The sequence below is a fragment of the Archocentrus centrarchus genome, chromosome 17 (genome assembly GCF_007364275.1).
Source record: "Archocentrus centrarchus isolate MPI-CPG fArcCen1 chromosome 17, fArcCen1, whole genome shotgun sequence".
In the NCBI taxonomy this organism is placed as follows: domain Eukaryota; kingdom Metazoa; phylum Chordata; class Actinopteri; order Cichliformes; family Cichlidae; genus Archocentrus; species Archocentrus centrarchus.
This window is the reverse complement of record NC_044362.1, coordinates 3,109,461-3,128,549: the sequence shown is the minus strand read 5'-3', so window position 1 is coordinate 3,128,549 and position 19,089 is coordinate 3,109,461. Positions and strand designations below refer to the sequence as shown.

General features: G+C 43.4%; 2 protein-coding genes across 7 annotated transcripts in view; both read right to left on the bottom strand.

Moving 5' to 3' along the window:
* The window catches only part of col15a1b (collagen, type XV, alpha 1b), a 66,685-nt gene extending 58,459 nt beyond the window's left edge, over positions 1–8,226 (bottom strand). The window contains exons 1-2 of the mRNA XM_030751457.1: positions 8,080–8,226; positions 7,744–7,799 (exon numbers count right to left, since the gene is read on the bottom strand). Coding sequence (XP_030607317.1) covers positions 7,744–7,799; positions 8,080–8,090 — 67 coding nt within the window. The 5' untranslated portion in view covers positions 8,091–8,226. The remainder of the gene's footprint in view (positions 1–7,743; positions 7,800–8,079) is intronic.
* Positions 8,227–11,201: 2,975 nt separating this feature from the next.
* Positions 11,202–19,089, bottom strand: part of LOC115795782 (solute carrier family 12 member 7-like) — a 31,280-nt gene continuing 23,392 nt past the window's right edge. For 2 of the 6 annotated variants that reach the window (XM_030751861.1, XM_030751866.1), the window contains 12 exons: positions 18,936–19,055; positions 17,375–17,479; positions 17,054–17,222; positions 16,733–16,928; positions 15,950–16,119; positions 15,062–15,193; positions 14,836–14,943; positions 14,411–14,512; positions 13,129–13,298; positions 12,827–12,841; positions 12,445–12,578; positions 11,202–12,174 (listed from right to left, as the gene is read on the bottom strand). In XM_030751861.1, coding sequence (XP_030607721.1) covers positions 12,083–12,174; positions 12,445–12,578; positions 12,827–12,841; positions 13,129–13,298; positions 14,411–14,512; positions 14,836–14,943; positions 15,062–15,193; positions 15,950–16,119; positions 16,733–16,928; positions 17,054–17,222; positions 17,375–17,479; positions 18,936–19,055 — 1,513 coding nt within the window. In that variant the 3' untranslated portion in view covers positions 11,202–12,082. The remainder of the gene's footprint in view (positions 12,175–12,444; positions 12,579–12,826; positions 12,842–13,128; positions 13,299–14,410; positions 14,513–14,835; positions 14,944–15,061; positions 15,194–15,949; positions 16,120–16,732; positions 16,929–17,053; positions 17,223–17,374; positions 17,480–18,935; positions 19,056–19,089) is intronic. The other 4 variants (XM_030751867.1, XM_030751862.1, XM_030751863.1 and 1 more) reach the window with 4 other exon arrangements.

Here is a 19,089-nt window from a genome sequence, read left to right as displayed (position 1 = left end):
GAGCTGTCAACTGATCACCACCTGGTGGTGAGTTGGATCAGGTGGCGGGGGAAGATGCTGGACAGACCTGGCGCACCTAAACGTATTGTGAGGGTGCGCTGGGAACGCCTGGCAGAAGCCCCAGTCCGGGAGATCTTCAACTCCCACCTCCGGCAGAACTTCGACAGCATTCCGAGGGAGGCTGAGGACATTGAGTCCGAATGGACCATGTTCCGCACCTCCATTGTTGAGGCGGCTGCTCAGAGCTGTGGCTGCAAGGTGGTTGGTGCCTGTCGTGGTGGTAACCCCCGAACCAGATGGTGGTCACCGGAGGTGAAGGGAGCCATCAAGCTGAAGAAAGAGTCCTATCGGGCTTGGTTAGCCTGTGGGACTCCGGAGGCAGCTGACAGGTATCTACAGGCCAAGCGGAATGCAGCTCGGGTAGTGGCCAAAGCAAAAACTCGGGTGTGGGAGGAATTCGGTGAGGCTATGGAAAAAGACTTTCGGACGGCATCGAAGCGATTCTGGCAAACCGTCAGGCGACTCAGGAGGGGAAAGCAGTGCTTCACTCACACTGTTTATAGTGCGGGGGGGGGTGCTGCTGACTTCAACTGAGGCTATAGTCGGACGGTGGAAGGAATACTTCGAGGACCTTCTGAATCCCACTGACACGCCTTCTGTAGTGGAAGCAGAGTCTGGGGATGAGGGGGATGACTTGACCATCACTGGGGGTGAGGTCACTGAGGTAGTTAAACAACTCCTTGGTGGCAGAGCCCCTGGGGTGGACGAGATTCGCCCTGAGTTCCTGAAGGCTCTGGATGTTGTAGGGCTGTCTTGGTTGACACGCCTCTGCAACATTGCGTGGAGATCTGGGGCAGTGCCATTGGATTGGCAGACCGGGGTGGTGGTCCCCATCTTTAAGAAGGGAGACCGGAGGGTGTGCTCCAACTTTCGGGGGATCACACTCCTCAGCCTCCCCGGTAAGGTCTATGCCAGGGTGCTGGAAAGGAGGGTGCGTCCGTTAGTCGAACCTCGGATTCAGGAGGAACAATGCGGTTTTCGTCCTGGTCGTGGAACGCTGGACCAGCTCTTTATCCTCTCAAGGATATTCGAGTGTGCGGGGGAGTTTGCCCAACCAGTCTACATGTGCTTTGTGGACTTGGAGAAGGCATTCGACCGTGTTCCTCGGGGTGTTCTTTGGGAGGTTCTGCGGGAGTATGGGGTGTCTGGCCCATTGTTGCGGGCCATTCAGTCCTTGTACAACCACAGTGAGAGCTTGGTCCGTATAGCCGGTAATAAGTCGGATTTGTTTCCTGTGGGTGTTGGACTCCGTCAGGGCTGCCCTTTGTCACCGATTCTGTTCATAATTTTTATGGACAGAATTTCTAGGCGTAGCCAGGTGGCGGAAGGCTTCTTCCTTGGTGGCCTCAGAGTCACATCTCTGCTTTTTGCAGATGATGCGGTTCTGTTGGCTTCATCACGGGGGGGCCTCCAGCTCGCAGTGGAACGGTTCGCAGCCGAGTGTGAAGCGGCTGGCATGAGAATCAGCACCTCTAAGTCTGAGGCCATGGTCCTCAGCCGGAAAAGGGTGGAGTGCCATCTCCGGCTCAGGAACGAGTTCTTGCCTCAAGTGGAGGAGTTTAAGTATCTCGGGGTCTTGTTCACGAGTGATGGGAGAAGGGAACGGGAGATCGACAGGCGGATCGGGGCTGCTTCTGCAGTGATGCGGACGCTGCACCGGTCCGTCGTGGTGAAGAGGGAGCTTAGCGTAAAAGCGGGGCTCCTGATTTACCGGTCGATCTACGTTCCTACCCTCACCTATGGTCACGAGCTTTGGGTAGTGACCGAAAGAATAAGATCGCGAATACAAGCGGCAGAAATGAGTTTCCTTCGAAGGGTGGCTGGCCTCTCCCTTAGAGATAAGGTGAGGAGTGCGGCCATCCGGGAGGGGCTTGGAGTAGAGCTGCTGCTCCTCCACATCGAAAGGAGCCAGTTGAGGTGGCTCGGGCATCTGATTAGGATGCCTCCTGGCCGCCTCCTGGGTGAGGTGTTCCGGGCATGTCCCACCGGGAGGAGGCCCCGTGGTAGACCCAGGACACGCTGGAGAGATTGTGTATCTCGGCTGGCCTGGGAACGCCTTGGGGTCCCTCCGGATGGGCTGGAGGAGGTGGCTGGGGAGAGGGAAGCTTGGGCTTCTCTGCTTAGGCTTCTGCCCCCGCGACCCGGCCCCGGATAAGCGGAAGAAAATGGATGGATGGATGGATGGATGGATGATTCCGCCCACTCATTGGCAGGCAGCTACATTTTCCACCATCACGCCAGATCTTGAGCCCCTGGCATCATTTCTTCAAGCTCAGGTAAAAAATCTTGGTGCTGTCCTTGATTCCTCTCTTCAATTATACTGAAAGCAGTTGTTAAAGCCAGCTTTCTTCAATTAAGACTTTTAACTAAAACCATTTCTTTCTATTAATGACCTATAGAAAGTCATTCATGCTTCCATTACATCTAGAATGGATTGCTGCAACTCATTATATGTTGAATAAAACATCTTTACAAACAGACTCAAGGAGGATGCTTACTCATCACTCCCAAGTTTTAAATGTGGCATATTTGCAGGGACTGATGAGCTCAGAGCCTAGATACGAGACCAACTGTATTCCTCCACCCGTTTATTAACCACTCATTTCAACTGGGTTGCCTGAAAACCTGACCTAAATCCAACAGAGAACCTCTGGACATTATGTTTCGGTCCATCCAATGCTGCCAGGTTGCACATCAGACTGTCCAGGAGCTCAGTGATGCCCTGGTTCAGATCAGGAGGAGATCCCTCAGGACACCATCTGGCATCTCATTAGGAGCCCTGATGTTGTCAGGCATGTCTACAAGCATGTGGGGGCCAAACAAACTACTGAGTACCATTTTGAGTTGCTGCAATGAATAACACATTACACAATCATACCAGTTCCTTTAAAGGAACACATTAATAATAATAATAATAATAATATCAGACATCAGTTGTGCAAAAAACAGAACCGTAATGCTCCTAATTTCACAGTTTTTCAGTTGATAAAATACTTTCTTTGTATGCTTCTTGCCCCAAAGCACAGACACAGTGGAACACATACACAATGAAAATGATTCATAGCCAGTGTTTTCTAAAGAAACCATGGAAACAGTGTACTCAAACAGCAACAACAGACAACTAGTCACACTTTAATGTCATGTTTGTTTTCTAAAAGCCACTAAATCTGAATTTTTATCCTTAAAAAAATTATCAAGGTCAAACCGATAAATGGTTCTGATTTCGTTTTTTTTTTTGGGGGGGGGGGGGGGGGAAGAAGGGGCGGGGGGGTGTTGGAAATGCTAAAGGCTCCCACTACATCACCTCTTTGAGCATCACATCATGGAAAATATGAAAGAAAGACCATTTTCAACAGAAAGACAAAGGACCCTCAAAGAAACACCCATAATTCTGACACTTTTCCTCTCAATAAAAATAGGGCTGACCATTACACTCATACACCAATGGCACCTTTTACAGTTGGCCCATTGTGCGCAACTGTGTTCAAATCAAAGTCACTGTGGCTGAATGAGCACATTCTAGGCAGAACGCCGCTGCAGTGAGGGCTCTCAGCTCTCTTATATACTGAAGACATTTAGGTAGAGGCTCTTTCATGCAACCCCATAATATGCTTGCCAGGTTTTAGAGTCATAAAACATTAAAAGGAGCTTTGAGGGAGTTTTATTCCAGTAACATCACAGACTGAGTAAGGTCAGGAGTAGAAGTGATTCAAAGTCTTGTAGGTAAAGCCATTAAAAAAGGAGGGGGGGTAAATGACTGTTAGCAAATGGACAGCAGAGAAAATTGCAGCTGACATGTGGCTATAATTGAGATTTTTTTTTACACTAACAAGACTGACATTGTCACCAGTACAATAAAGTGACTTGGTTTTACTGTACAGAGGAAACACGTCAGACACAAGACTCCTACTGGGCTCACCTCACAATCATTTATATTGGCTAAACATGGAATCCTTTCAGGGCAATTCAACCAGCAGCAAATGGAAAGTGAAGGTTCCTTAAGCCATTTTTTTCCCTGTTTTTTAGGTAGGGGAGGGACAAAGTCTGAAGGGTGGAAAACACTACAATAGAATTCAGTTCTAGTTGCAGTCTAATTTAGAAATGTGGACATCATGAATGATGCAAATGTCAAACAGACTACTCTAAACCCACTCTGAACACTAAATCTAAATCCACCCAATGTTGGGATTTCAGCCCTTAAATAAATACCTTAAAACACTAGAAAATGGCTTTATCCAGATTTCAGATCTCTTAACTCAGGGCAGTGTCTTCACAAAGCGATCCAAACCACTGGCTCATTTGGACAGAGAAGCAAAAGGTAACAATGGTGGTCTTTATGTTTTCACATATGTACTCAGCTTTTCCACACATACGTCTGACTCTGTCTGAGCAGACCTTAAACTGTCTCTAACTTGCCAGGTTCAGAGTCCATGTAATGTCTGACCAGTGGGAAAATAAAGCCTGTAAATGTGTGAAGAGTTTAGGAAGGGGGCTCCGTGTGGCGCACAGCAGAAGCGATGTCACATCCCCTGGCGCGACCTGTGCTTTGGTTTGTTGCACAGTTTTTATAACCTGGTAAACTTTTGTAGCTGTCTGGCACAACTGCAGACACAAGTGTTGGTTTTTACCACCTTTTCACTGATACATCAGTGCAGAAGCTCAGAGAGTCTCACATTATAAAGATCTGGCCCACCCTCAGTGCTGGTTCAAATAGTGATGTAGTGATGTCACTACTCACAACATGACCAGTGTGGAGCCCTTTAGACTCTGATTCTATACACAGGTAAAGAGCCCACCCTCAGCCACAGCGCTTATGATCTTTAGGTTGTGTCAGTGTGCTGCTGTAGACGTGTACATTTACAGTCTGGGGTGTAAACTTTGAGCCTTCCCACCAAGCTGCTGTTGAATGCTTTGTTTTGCAATTTTAATAAATACATCAGCAGCTTTGCATCGGATGGAGTATATTTACAAACAAGAACATTTTCTTGTGTGATGTTTTATCTTACTGATAAATTACAACAGTGTTACAGCACTTAAATGAGGTGCGGTTATGAACAGAAAACCTCTCAGGAAAGATAAATAAAGCTAAAGGTGATGTTTAATAATCTAAGGTCAAAATCTGATGTTGTACTTCTGCCACACTACAAAAAGTGCAATTACAGCAACTGAACCGTGGCACAGCACTTAAATCCTGAAGTATAATGTATTTAAAAGATGCATTTAATGAGTCATTGTAGTCTGAACCTTAGACTGCATTAGAAGGTGGGCGTAGCCACAGTGACATCATCTATTGGTTTCTGGATTCATTTTCAGCATTTTGGATCTTTTCATTATGTTTTGTTTAGTTTAGATTTTTTTATACCATATTTGGGATAGGCTCCAGCTGCTAACTAAGAGACTAGTAAATCACATATTATTGTTTCACACATTATTTGCCTGATAATTCCATTTTAAGATGTTCTAAAACGCACTGATACAAACACATTCAAAAGGCCCACTTGAGTTAGTAGAGGTGATGCTCAGCAGACAGCACACTTGTCATTTTATAAGTAGCAAAAATGAGGAAATGACTGGAAAGAAGTTATTAATAAGCCAAAGAATCCTTTCTCTGTGCTGTGGCTTCAGGCAGAATAGTGCTCCCTTTACCAAACTTCTTGGACGTCTTCAGGCTACCTCACAACCTGCTTGTTAGATAATTCCACCAAAATGATCCAAAAGGCACCAACACCACAACAACAGCAAGAGGTGGAGTCCAGGTAATCGAATTAGAGGAGGTGAGGCTGAGCAGACAGCTGCCGCCTGCACTAATCCAAACAGGTGATTTATTAATAAATTAACCCACAGCTGTTTTTAACTCGCTATACGTTTCAAAACCTGTTTTCGCACATGAGGTCGAGCGTTTTTACATGGGGGTGAGATTGGCACACTTTTTGAGCACGTTTCCGGCGTCAACTGGAAGAACTGCATTTCTTTGCTTCAAGTTTCAGCCCCACAGGTGTGGGTGAGTAAAAAAACACAGCTGTTTGGTGCTCCACGGTTCACTGGCAATAATAAATAATCCAATCTGTAATTCTGTTGTTGGACTAAACATCTGTTTTTGTTTTTTGTTTTTTTTTCTTTAAGTCACACAATAACTGATGCCTTTGGGAGTGCACAGTGTCACGAGCTGTGTGAATAATAAATAACTCCATGAGATATCATGATCATGAGTTCTTTCTGTAAAATTCAAAGAGAACATTATTTTTATCACCCTTTGTCAAACATCACCTACACACCAAACTGGCACAGCATCAAACACACACACACACAAACAAACCCCCCCTCACACCAGTACCATACAAACTAAACACTTCTCACTGTGGTGCACAGTTTGACTTATCTGCCTGTTTCAGCTACATCATCATACAGAGAGGATTGGGGGGGGGCAGAAGAAGCCTGGCCTGCTCCCCGACAAACAAACAAACTCTCCTGCTGAGCTGTGAGGAGAACCTCACAGCAGGCTGCCACAGCAAACCTCCGCAGCAGACAGAGGTGTGATAATGGAAATGGGAAGGGGGCTGAACCATATTGTGTGACTCATAAAGGATCTGTGTGAGAGCAGTGGATTTGAGTCCAGACTCTATTGTTGGCATTAGAGACTGATAATAGCTATTTTGTGGAAGTTAGGAGATTGGTATTTAATACATTCATTTTAAAAGGACCAATTTAAGTTCTGTGATTTAGAAATTAATGAGGATGGGGTTGAAAGACCCAGTTTTTCTTTTTGTTTTTTTTGAGAAATATCTTTGAGATCTGACACTTTAACGGAATGAAAATCAGGATAACCTTAAAAAAATCGAACACTTGTCAAATGTGTGAAAGTGCAATACTAAATCTTTCCAGAACCCGTTGGCATCATGGAGTCCTAAAGCAGTGAATATAAATCAGAGTTACTCAAATATCTATCTCTAAGGGATCTCCACCAAGTCATGAGTATTTGCTTGAAAAAAGAAGTTAAAACTAGGTTAACAACTAAGATATCGCAGACTGGTGAGATGTGATGAAATGCAAATGTGACAAAAGTGCAGTGACACAGGTTTCAAGATGTAATCTCGCCGGAGCATAAGCACCTAATTGTGCACAAATTCTCTGCAGAAACTGGGTTTGGAACTTGCACTAAATTCGTAAATAAATTTATATTTGCAATGTAGTAACCTTGGAAGGAACTAGTTGGCATACTAGCAGACGGGTGCACTGAATTTTTAGTCTTCAAGACGATTAAAAATAACACCATTCAAACAAAATCTGAGCTCTTAGAACCACTTTTAACGTTCCTTCTAAAGTCTAAACATTAACCTGAAAGTCCTTCAACAGTCACCAACAGCTCACTGAAATCTGAGCATCCCTTAATGTTGCACAAGAAGTCACTTGAGGAATATAGAAACATCTGCAACCATGGCTCAACAATTTCACTTCATACTCAACATACATGTTGGATTTTTTGGTTACTTGTTATGTGACGATCTCCTGAAAACACATTTGCTGGGGCAAACAGTTCAGTGGGACTAAATCATCAGCAGTAGGAAGCATAACCGTCCTCAGATAAAGCCCGTCTGGGATCACGGTCTTCTGTTTTTTGCACTCAGAGACCCATCTCAGTTTCTTTCTAGAGACCATGTGGAGCTGCAGCAGCTTGAATCTTACCTTTTATAACCTGCAGGGCTGCTGCCAGCCAGCACAACACTGCAAGAAGACACCACCTGAGAAGACACATCAGTCACATAATGGAAGCTGCATTTTGGAGAAATTCTGCATAGAAAAACTGCATAAAGTTCATGACATCAGTTTAAAATTGCAATTTAATGTTCCAGCTGAAATGTAATAGCAAAAAAAAAAACCTATCAGTGCAAAGGAGAAATGAACCAGTCTGCTATGAAGTGTAGCTGAAGGGCTTTGACAAGACTTGAGAGGATTTTTAAATGAAATAAAAAATGAAAAAAGAATCCAGCTCTTTCACAGAGGAAAATAACAGCTTCTTACCGCCGAAACATTTCAGTAAACAAGCAAATCCAGCTTTGGAAGTAAACTCCAAGTACATGTGTGAGAGAAACTCTGTGGTCCCTCTGCCTCACTGTGCAGACCTGAAGTCACACTGCTGCTGCTCCCTCTCTCTCTCTCTCAGCACAAAGACTCTCTCAGTTCTGGCCTGAGTGACTCTGAGGACCCACACAGTTGGGAAATTTGACTCCCTTAAAGGAAAAAAAAGCTCCCCCCTTACTCACTCAGTAGACCCTCGCTGTTAACCTGCTGCTTGAGACAATTTCCTTTGATTGATAATAATGTGATGGGCTCATAATTAAAGCTAAAATCATCTACCAATGAATCTGCCTTCTATGCACAATACTGTTTAGAGCTTTAATTCATCATACCTGCAGAAATATTTTTACACGTAACAAATACAACTGAAGGAAAAGAACTCCAAAATGCTTTTTAATGAATGAATAACATCATAACAAAAGCAAAGGACATGGCTGGAGCTACCTGGTTGGGTCAAAGACTTGTTATTGGTCACCCAGTGATGCTCTCTTCTCCCATCCCTTTACATTATGCATGCACGCACCCTGCAAAACAGAGACTAACCTTGCGAGCTTCATTGTGTTTTGCCCGTAAACCATCTTTGTACCAACATAATAGTACCTATGTGTCAGATAGTTGGTGGTAATTTTATTACTCTGCTCAACAATGAGCAGATGTTGAATTGAATGCAGGCAGCTACCTTGTACTGATAAACATATACCAGTTATCAGATTAAACTGTCTGGCCTTAGGCTAAATGAGTCCAAGTCTGATATCTGAGAAGAGTTTCAAAGAACAAGTCTAATGTCTAAAATAAAGATACAGAGTAGTAAACTACAGAACTGATGTATTCAAAAAAAGAACAAACCAACACTCAGTCAAGTTCAGGAGTTTAAAAATAATGGACCTTGAAATCTTTTAATCTCCACTCAAACATTCTTTCCTGAGCCCACAGAAACAAAGGTTGAAGGTTCAGCAGGGTCAGAGGGAATCTGTGGAATAATCGATGTTGTGATGTTAACACCCCAGTATTACCAGATTCTGGAATGATAATGGCTGTGAGAACAAGAAAAGTTACATTCTTGCCACTCTGCATCCTCTTATACTGAGTATCCCCCCCCCCTTAGCTCTTGTAGCTCTCAGATAGGCAGCTTCCCCAAAAACTGCTGTTGCATCCACTGACCCCTCCCTGTGATTTTACATGGCCTAGTACTTAGTGGCTGAGTTGATGTCGTTCCCAATCGCTTCCACTTTGTTATGCTCACAGTTGACTGTGGAATATTTAATGTTGAGGAGATTTCATGACTGGACGTGTTGCACTGGTGACATCCTATCATGGTCCATTCAGGAACTCACTGAGCTCCTGAGAGCGACCCATTCTTTCACAGATGTTTGTAGAAGCAGTCGGCATGCCTAGGTGCTTGGTTTATACACCTGTGGCCCTGGAAGTGACTGGAACACCTGAATTCAATGATGTGGATGGGTGAGTGAATATTTTTGGCAACATAGTGTACCGCTCCCATGTAGGATCACTACTGTAGACTGCACTCCTTCCAACCTAAATAACAAAAGAGAAGCTGAAAGCTAAAAGTGGCAAAAACCTTCCACATTTTCAAAAACTGAAGCCGCTGTGAAGCCATCGTTTACCCCTTTTAGTATTTCATGAGCTTTGGGGATTGCTTCACACACTGACACTTGTGGTCATCGTTGTTTTTAATGTGGATCCTGGCCAGAAGACAAGACTCTCATTGGGGAAACAATAAAGTATCAAATTAGGTTAACGGCTCCGAAGGGACAGCCTTCTCTTTAAAAGGAGCAAAGAGTAAGGGTTATGGACAGCAGACTGTGTAACAGAGTTATAATTCAGACGGTGATCAGAGCATCAGACGGGGTAGCTTGTTATTGTTGCTGTGTGCGTGCTGACCCAGCTAACCACGCTCTGGGACAAACAGGAAGCCATTTATACAGGGCCAAGTTTCCCAACAGCCTCCTTACAGCAGCTCCAAGATTGCCTCTGTTGTTTTGTGAGCCCAGTGACAGTGATGATTTTAGGACTAAATTGAGTTTTGGACACTGAGCCTGAGAGTCTTACATAAGAGATAACAATCCAGCTCGACTCTAGAACTGATCTGACAAGAATAGATCAGCTTATTGGTACTTGGTCACCAGTCGTTCTGATAAGTGATGAGATTACATGAATATAAAACTCTGAAGAGGATGACAGTATGATATAATATAATCAGAGACATTATGATGGTTTATATCTGACCAACTATTTGGTTTCATCTCCTTTACATACCAACTTCCTGCTTCCACATTTCCTGCCTTTTGTCTGTGTGCCTAAAGATATACATTTTATGTCATTGTTATGGGAGGGTCCTTCCAAGTCTTCACAAACACTTCTGGCTGAGGATAGGCTCATTCTGAGGGTCACAGTTTATTAAAACCAAACCCCAGGGGGTCAGCAGTCTAAAGCAGAGGTTCCAAGGTTTCCCTCCTCTCTCGCCCTCAGGTCCTCTGGGAGCACCGTGGCAATTCCTGCGCCAGCTGAGCGGCATAATCCCTGCAGTCTGTCTCAGGTCTGGCCTGGGGTTTCCTGTCATTAGGATACGTCCCAAACACCTCAGCTTTGAGGCATCAACCACCTCAGCTTTGAGGCATCAACCACCTCAGCTTTGAGGCATCAACCACCTCAGCTTTGAGGCATCAACCACCTCAGCTTTGAGGCATCAACCACCTCAGCTTTGAGGCATCAACCACCTCAGCTTTGAGGCATCAACCACCTCAGCTGGCTCCTTTCATTGCAGAGATGTACATGCTTTTTTTTTCTTCCCCCCATTTAGATAAAAACAAATTATTGTTTTACTGTCACACATCACTCATATCCATATAATGACATGATCCGAGTGCCTGTATAAGTCCATTCTCATATCTATTGTTGTGTTTTGGTTACTTCCTTCATACTGTACCTTCATTTACCAAAAAACAGATATGAATTAACACAGATCACATTGCAATACATAATCAAAGACATGACACCTTCATTAATACACATACTATTTTTTTAATGTATATTTCTTTTTTCCAAATAACATGTTAAAAAGAGACAAACCAGTCCTACAGAAATAATATGAAAAAAACTACTCCATAGGCTCCACATTGTATCACTTACCACTATCTTTCTATGAAATGAGCTCACATACTAATATTACGAAAACACACAAAAAAATTCAGTCAAACACATCAAAAACTAAAATGTCCTTAAATGCTGAAACCAGCACGTTATTATTACCTGTGACGATAAAAGCAGTGATGGCCTGGTGTATCTAACCCGCCCATCACAAGCAGCACTGACACAGCTGTTCATAGTCATCAACGCATTATGTCAAACTTGATATTCTTTCAAAATACTGCGGCTTTAAAAACATGTTCAACTCATATCATCATCTCAAAGTCAAAATGTTGTTATGACCACGTTTCATAACTGGCAAAGAAATAAATAATAAAGATCACACAGGAAATATTACTGAATGTTTTATAGTTACTGCGAGGTATAATTCAGAAGCAGCCCTAAAAAAAAAGTCCTTGCTGTGACCTTTAGTGTTTTCTGTGAAATAAAGATGGTGTCCACTATGTCCGCATGTCTCAGTGAAACCGATGACCTCGCTAAAGGCTACAAAAACAAGCTGAAGTTCATGTTCGTTCATCTGGAGGTGTTAATGAGTGCTGGAGCCCCAGGTGGACTGTCTGAAGCGAGTCCTCTACACCCCTACACTATGCACTGAGCTGAAGCTGTAGGTCCCTTGTTGTCCAAAATTATTAAGCGGCGCTCTCTTTATTTTTCCCTGAAACATGGGGGGACGGTGTTGTCACTGTCCCACCTTAAAGCCACTGTGTTCCCCAACTGTTAGCATTGTCCAGCCATGGTTCCTTCCTGTGCTGTCCAAACAAACAGGAACCTCTTCGTACTACGAGTAGATCGTAATGACCTCCCGACCTCCTCCACGAACCAACAGGACGCGGTCTAGACCTTCCATTAAAACTTCCAGGAACTGCATATCTGACACACACATTCTGGTTAAGGGGATTATGAACTGCCGTTAGACTCAATATGCTTCATTATTTTCATCTCAGGATTGATGGCGTGAGTAGATCACAAGTATAGAGCTACTATAAACAATGAGCATGGGTCTGTCCGGGGTTTAAAAAAAATTCAACAGCTTGTAGAACCACCTTTAGCAGGGCTGGACTCTCTGCTGTGGTTGACTAAATGATGGAAAGAAAATTACAGTTAGCAGCTAAATATCGTCGCTACTTTGAAAGAGGATACAGTTCTCGTCCCCTTTCTTGTTCTTTGGTGGGCCCGGCATGTTGAGCAGGACGAGCTGCGAATCACGGGATTTCTTGACCACCACCTCGTTCAGCTTCACAGCTGTGTGCATCCTCCGCACGTTCGACTGGCTGCTACATTTAACCAGAGACAATAACAAGGACATTAACTGGACAAACAATCCCTATCGATCAGACGCACAGTATACAAGATTATGAATGACGATTATGCAAATACAGATGCATGCAGCTTCCAGGCTTTGTCGTCATCATGCATGCATGCACACTTAGCTCGTGAGTTGCTTTTGCTTTTGCCAACAGAGATGATTTCACACACGCGGAAATATTCAAGCACATGCAACCAAGAAGTGAAAGTTACTTACAGATTCTCCCATTCACTGCAGGATGGGAGGAAAAAAAACACATCCAACATTAACACTAAAATATAAGCTCTAAATATTCAGAGAATCATTATATATAAATCATCATCGAGTCACTAACGGGCCCATATTAGTGCATTTCTGGACAAATGCTACAAAGAAGGTGAATGCAGGAAAGAAGACAGAGTTATATTTCCAAAAAAAAAAAACAGGCTGTACAATACACAAAAACAACATGAAACAAATCAAACATTATTTAGTATTAAGTGTTTGTGATGTCCTGCAGCATAATTAGATCTACTTACGGTTTCATATTGAACATGTCTTTTACTGCCATGGTTTCTTTGTGTTTGTTCCTCTCATTCAGCAGTTTGTCTTTGGTCCAGGTCATATGGACGCGATCGGCCGTGGAGCCAGCAGCCTTGTCATTCGCTGCAGAATGAGATGCCGTGTTCCGGTCGTGAATCAGCTGTGCCTGAATCGAAGGAGTGGGTGAGATGACGAGAAGCTTTTAGCTTCATTGTCTTCATGCTCAATCTTTGCTTAAGACACGGGATACTTTATACCACTGCTTCCCAGTAAACAGGGACATGATGATATAGAAAGAAACAAATGTTTGACATGAGAGCAGTCAAGTGAGAGGCATATAGGGATTAAAGTCCATGCAGGCTCAAAGAACTGAATGAATGAAGAAAACACTTCTTAACATTTGTGACTTAATTATTAAAAATCCATAGCATGCATAGGCGTTGTCCAGCCCGTGAGATGGTTTCTCCATACTCATCCAGTCCGCTGGACTGAGAGGAATGACACACAGGGCCGTCCCGATGGCCCGTTTATAAAATTAAGGCCGGCTGGTGCTACTGACAGGCAGTGTGGGCTAAAGTGAAAAGTGTAGCAACATGAGGAAACAGGACTGATACGAGCAAAAACAAATAAGCTCCATGCAGACCGCTGGACACACTCTGTCACCTGTAGGTAAAATGTGTTGATCCCGCTGTCCAGTGCAAAAAGGCATGCATGACGGAGAAAAGAAAAACAAACTACAATATGACGCAAAACTAGTCACATTCCTCTTTGTCTTAGTCAAGGAAAATTATCATGCAAAATGCTCGTCACATTAGTCAGCATACTGTATTTAGTAGAGCACAAAAACCATGTTCTTCTTCCATGCACAAGGCACCGTGTACAAGTCTGACACAGCACCTGTGTCAGACTTGTACACAGAAAGGCAACCAAGGGGTCAATCACTCTGAGATCTACGCTTCTTAAATTCTCACTGCTGTCAAAGATGGCAGTGCTGAGGACACGAATCAAAAGATGAAGATTTGGGAGTGGATGGTTAGTACTCCTGTTGTAGTACTGGTACTTTGGTATACATCTGAAGTCACTCAATGAGGACTTTGTCTCCTCCCAGTGGCTGACTTCGGTTTCTGACACTATGTTAGCAACATGCTAATACATACACTCAACAAGCAGAGTTAACCATCTGAAGCATTCTGGTGGGTATGAATGGATCAGGGTGGTGAGGATGATGAATGGGTAGAGTGAGAGCGCCAGGGTTGGTTGTTTGATTGCCATGGATACCTTATCCTCTGGAATGCACCGAGAGTGGGGGTGCGGGGCGTCGTCGCCCGAACAGTTCTTCCTCTTTATGGAGCCACGCGATACATCTGTGATGCTCTGGATCTGAGCCCATCGTCCAATCACAACGCAGTTATTTTGGGGAAAAGTTCAAAGGTCAAGTACAGCAGAATAGACCATAAGGAGAGTTATGCCACACCTTCACCTTTAGGCAGTTTTTCTCTACATCCTGTCATTAAGAGCAAACATCATATCTGAATTTTTTAAATTATTGTTCAGATGTTTGTTTTAGCGTATCCATCATATGAGCATTATAAAATACTGCTGGAACAGATTAGAAAATGCCAAAATAACCAGATTATACACCATAACGGCGGCTTACAGTCCTCTGAAAAGTTGGTTAGGATGTACAGTATGTGTCACTTTACCTCTCTCTCCCTCTCAGTGCGGGACAGCTGCATCTGTTTTAGCATTTGAGATCTCTGCTCCATCACCAGTGTCTTCTCATAGGTGAATGCTGAGATATCACTTGCATGCTACAGGGAGAGAGAGAGCATCTGCAAATTCAGCATCAAAAAGTATAGTATATTTTAAAAAGCATATTTTCATGTTGTGCTGCACTTTAAGTTTAAAGTATGACATAAACAGTCTCACCATCTCCACTACCTCCACCACTGCATCCAGACGCAGATGGTACAGAAACATCTGGAGATCTTTCTTCATCTGAATGGAATTGTCATCCATCTGTGCCACAGTGAAGATTCGCATTTTGCACTTCCTCCATACCTATAGAGAGAAAAGTTATCGTAACCAACCACCAAGAGCAACACATCCGATCTTTTATCTCTCTCAGCCTGAAAAAATAGTCCCCCCCCCCCCCCCCCAAATCCCTTATAAAAACTGTATGTGGTGATTTCTTTTTAAAAACTCACCCTTTTGGCTATTGCCGAGGTTTAAAGTTAGGGGTGTGACTGATTTGATTGACAGGCGTGCAGCTGTCTGTCATTTTCTAATCACTGAACTGGACCTCAGGGCTTTATATTCGTGGTGTTTAAAGAATCACAGTGGAGTTAACTGACAAATTAAATGGCCTGATGTGTGATACAGAGTGTGTCTGTGCTTTAGGTTTAGTGAGGGAGATTCTAGTATTTTGTTTGTATGTCACTTGGCACTAATTGGTAGAGAGGTGTGTGTGTGTGTTCATGGAAACTGCTTGGTAACATTTGCTAATAATTTAGCACTTCACTCTCTTGTTTAAATATGGCCGCTGAGGCTTCAAAAAACTGAAAACAACGGCTGGCGTCATGGTTGCTATGTCTATGGTAATTATGAGAAAGCTATTTGGTCTTTACAGTCATTAAATAACAGTAAATACCATAATTACAAATTTAAACTGTGCATATACTTATTCTGTTTACTGTGGCAGTTTATGTAACTATTGATGCTTTTCTCACTTTTGAGTCATAGTGTGTTTTCTTGAATGATGCTCACTCGTATTCAAGTAGATAAAAAAGGTCATTTAGGCGACAGACAAAGACACACCTTGTGCTGACTAAGTAAGAAAGGCAGAAGCATGAGCAGTCCACCATCATGTACGATCCACCACACATCAATATTTCCCTCCTTCAGACGCTCCTGGTTGCCGGGGAAGTGGTCGATGTTCTTAGCTACAAGCAGAGCCTGATGCGCTGAAGTCGTCTCTCTCACTGTTTCTGGAGGGAGAGACAGACGAGAGACAGAGTGTCGGAGGGGCATTTCAAATGTTCCCGAGTCTGGGCTCTATCCTTTTCCTTTTTTGTCTTTCACTGATTAACGTGGAGCCCTTCTGCCTGTTTGCCAACAAGGCTACAAACTCCTGTGCAATCAAAGTCTCTGAGCTCATGGTTAAAATCCCGGAGCACACCGTCAAAACTATCAAATAATAATTGATTAATTTGTCATCGGCATCCACAGGACTGAAAATCATCTCATTTATTAACAGTAAAAATGTAAAAATGAGCAGTACAGTAAATGTTGGCATTAATATTGTTGTAATGACGTGTCTTTCTAATTTCTTACAGCACAGATTTTGCTGTAAACATTAACATGTTTTTTGTTTTTCTTCTGATGAACTGAAGGGCTAAAAATACTGGTGCTGTTGAAGGGGGAGGATGACTGAGGTGAAAGCCCTGTAAGTTGCTGTTAATGACATTTAAAGTGATTATGAATAAGCAAATAATTTATTTCAGTCATTACGGGTTACCAAGCCTTTATAAATGTTGCCGTATCAGAAAGCCTTGGAGCCTTGTTGTCACGCTTCCTGTGAAACTCTCCTGTTTAGTTTACCTATGAAGTTCTTCCTGGCGGAGGAGTCCTGGGTCTGTTTCCAGTCTGCTGGCCAGGCCATCAGGACAGCGTTGTGTTTCATTCCTCCCAGCCCAGCGGACTGGATGAGTACGGAGAAACCATCCCGCAGGCTGGACGACACCACGACGTGGCAGAAAGCCTTTGTCTTCTCTGCGGCCATGACTTTTTTTAAGTTCTGCAAGACGCAAGTGGAAGAAAAGAAAAGAACAGTTTCAGGTGCTGAATGTTGGCCACCTGTTTTCTGTTGTTAACTTGTATAACAGGCTCCACGTGATATTCAAGCAGACATTTAGAACAAACCTGCTCTCCTTTCTTGGCGTCATCCCCCCGGGTCATGTATGTTCCCTCCAGGACAGAGCAGACGATGGTCAGTCCCTTCCCTGCTTTGAGCTGCGTGGTGAAGGACAGGAGACGAGGATGCTTCACCTCCAGGTCTGAGTTCAGCTTGCACAACACCAGCAGCTGAGGCCTGAAGAGAGAGCCAAAAAATACTAAAGTTTAGGAAGCATTTATTTGCTCATTTATGCACTCTAAATGATTGAATATAGAGTAATCAGAGTTATTATCTTGCCTCTCTTTAAAATAATCCCGGTGTTAATCTCGTTGCGTTTTCGCACTCACCTCCAGTTTTTGGTGTGCAGCGGTACTTCCTCTAGCCGGATGAGAGCGTAGCGTGCTGCATTCAAAGACAGGCCTCTGATTCCATCTCCCCATTCCTTCACAGCTCTGCGACAAAAAAGGTCCCAATAGGAAATTTTTACTTCACTTCAACAAATGACAGCTTGTTGCATCTTATTAGCGACCGTAATTCCAAAAAGGTTGGGGCACGGTGTATGATGTAAATAAAGAGAGAATGCAAATCTTATAAATAAACCCAAATACACACACAATAGAACACAGAAATATTTAAAATTTCAAGAAAAATATTTGCATGATTTAGCTGCTCACAGTCCTGCGTCTTCTTTGTCGTATTTTTCATTACATGATGCGCAAAAAGTTCCAGTTGGTGAAGGGTTTAGACTACAGGCAGGTCAGCTCAGCACACGGACGTGTCCGCTATGAAGCCGCGCCGTGGTAATAGATGCAGTTTAGCATGCAGGAAATATGCTCTGAAAAAGACATTGTCTAAATAGGAGCGTGTGTTGCTCTAAAACTTGTATGTACCCTTCAGCACTGATGGTGCCTTTCCAGATGTGCAAGGTGCCGATTCCATAGGCGGTGATGCACCCTGTGCCATCAGAGATGTATGCTTTTAAAATGAGTGCTGATAGAAGCTGGCTCATTCCTGTCCTCTTCCTGTCCTCTTCAGTCTGGGACACTTCAGACACCCATGTTTCTCAAAAACAGTTTAAAGTGTTCATTCGTCTGACCACAGAACAGTTTTCTATTTTGGCTCAGTCCACTTTATATGAGCTTCGGCCCAGAGAAGATGGGTTACATTCAGATATGACTTCTCCTTTGCATGTCAGAGCTTTAACCTGCATTTGTGGATGACACAGCAAACAGTGTTCCTGAGCCCATGCAGTGATTTCCATGACAGAATCCTGTCTGTGGGCCCAAAGATCACTGATTTTCAGTCTTGTCCTCTGCGCACAGAGATTTCTCCAGATTCTTTTGAGGATATCACATACTGTAGATGATGACTGACAGTCTTTGCAGATTTCTGAAATATTGTTACATTTATCTTAGCATATAAAGCACCTTGAGGTGACAGCTGTTATGATTTGGTGCTATGTAATAAAACTGAACTGAATGGAACTGAATTTGGTGACCTTCTGTCCAGCTCGGCCTCTCTGATGCACTTTTTATACCCGGCATGTTGCTGATCTGCTGCCAGTTCACCTGATTAGCTGCAAAATGTTCCTCCAGCGGTTTCTTTTTAGTACAACTTACTTTCCAACCTTCTGTTGACTTTGGGACATGTTGCTGCCGTCAATTTGAAAATGAGCTTTTTCCTTATATATCAACCTTTTCCGTGTTCTACTGTGAATAAAACATGGGTTTTATGAGATTTGCAAATCATTGCAACTTTTTTGCAATTTGGGTCGTACCATAGGTTAAATAACTTTGGCTGAGCAGCAAAAGCTAAAGCAGACCCCGCCCAAAAAATTCACTTCTGCTTAGATGTTACCTGTAATGAGTTTAAAGCAGTGTTGAACTGATTTCTTCACCTGAAACTCACCCTTTGTATTCAATGTATTTGTAGATACAGCCTGCTATCACTATGACAACCAGAGCGTAGTACCACGAGCAGACAAACATGAGGGAGAGACAGAGACTCATCCCTATGAAGGACAGGGACCTACAGGAAACACAGTGTCATCATTGCTGTCACA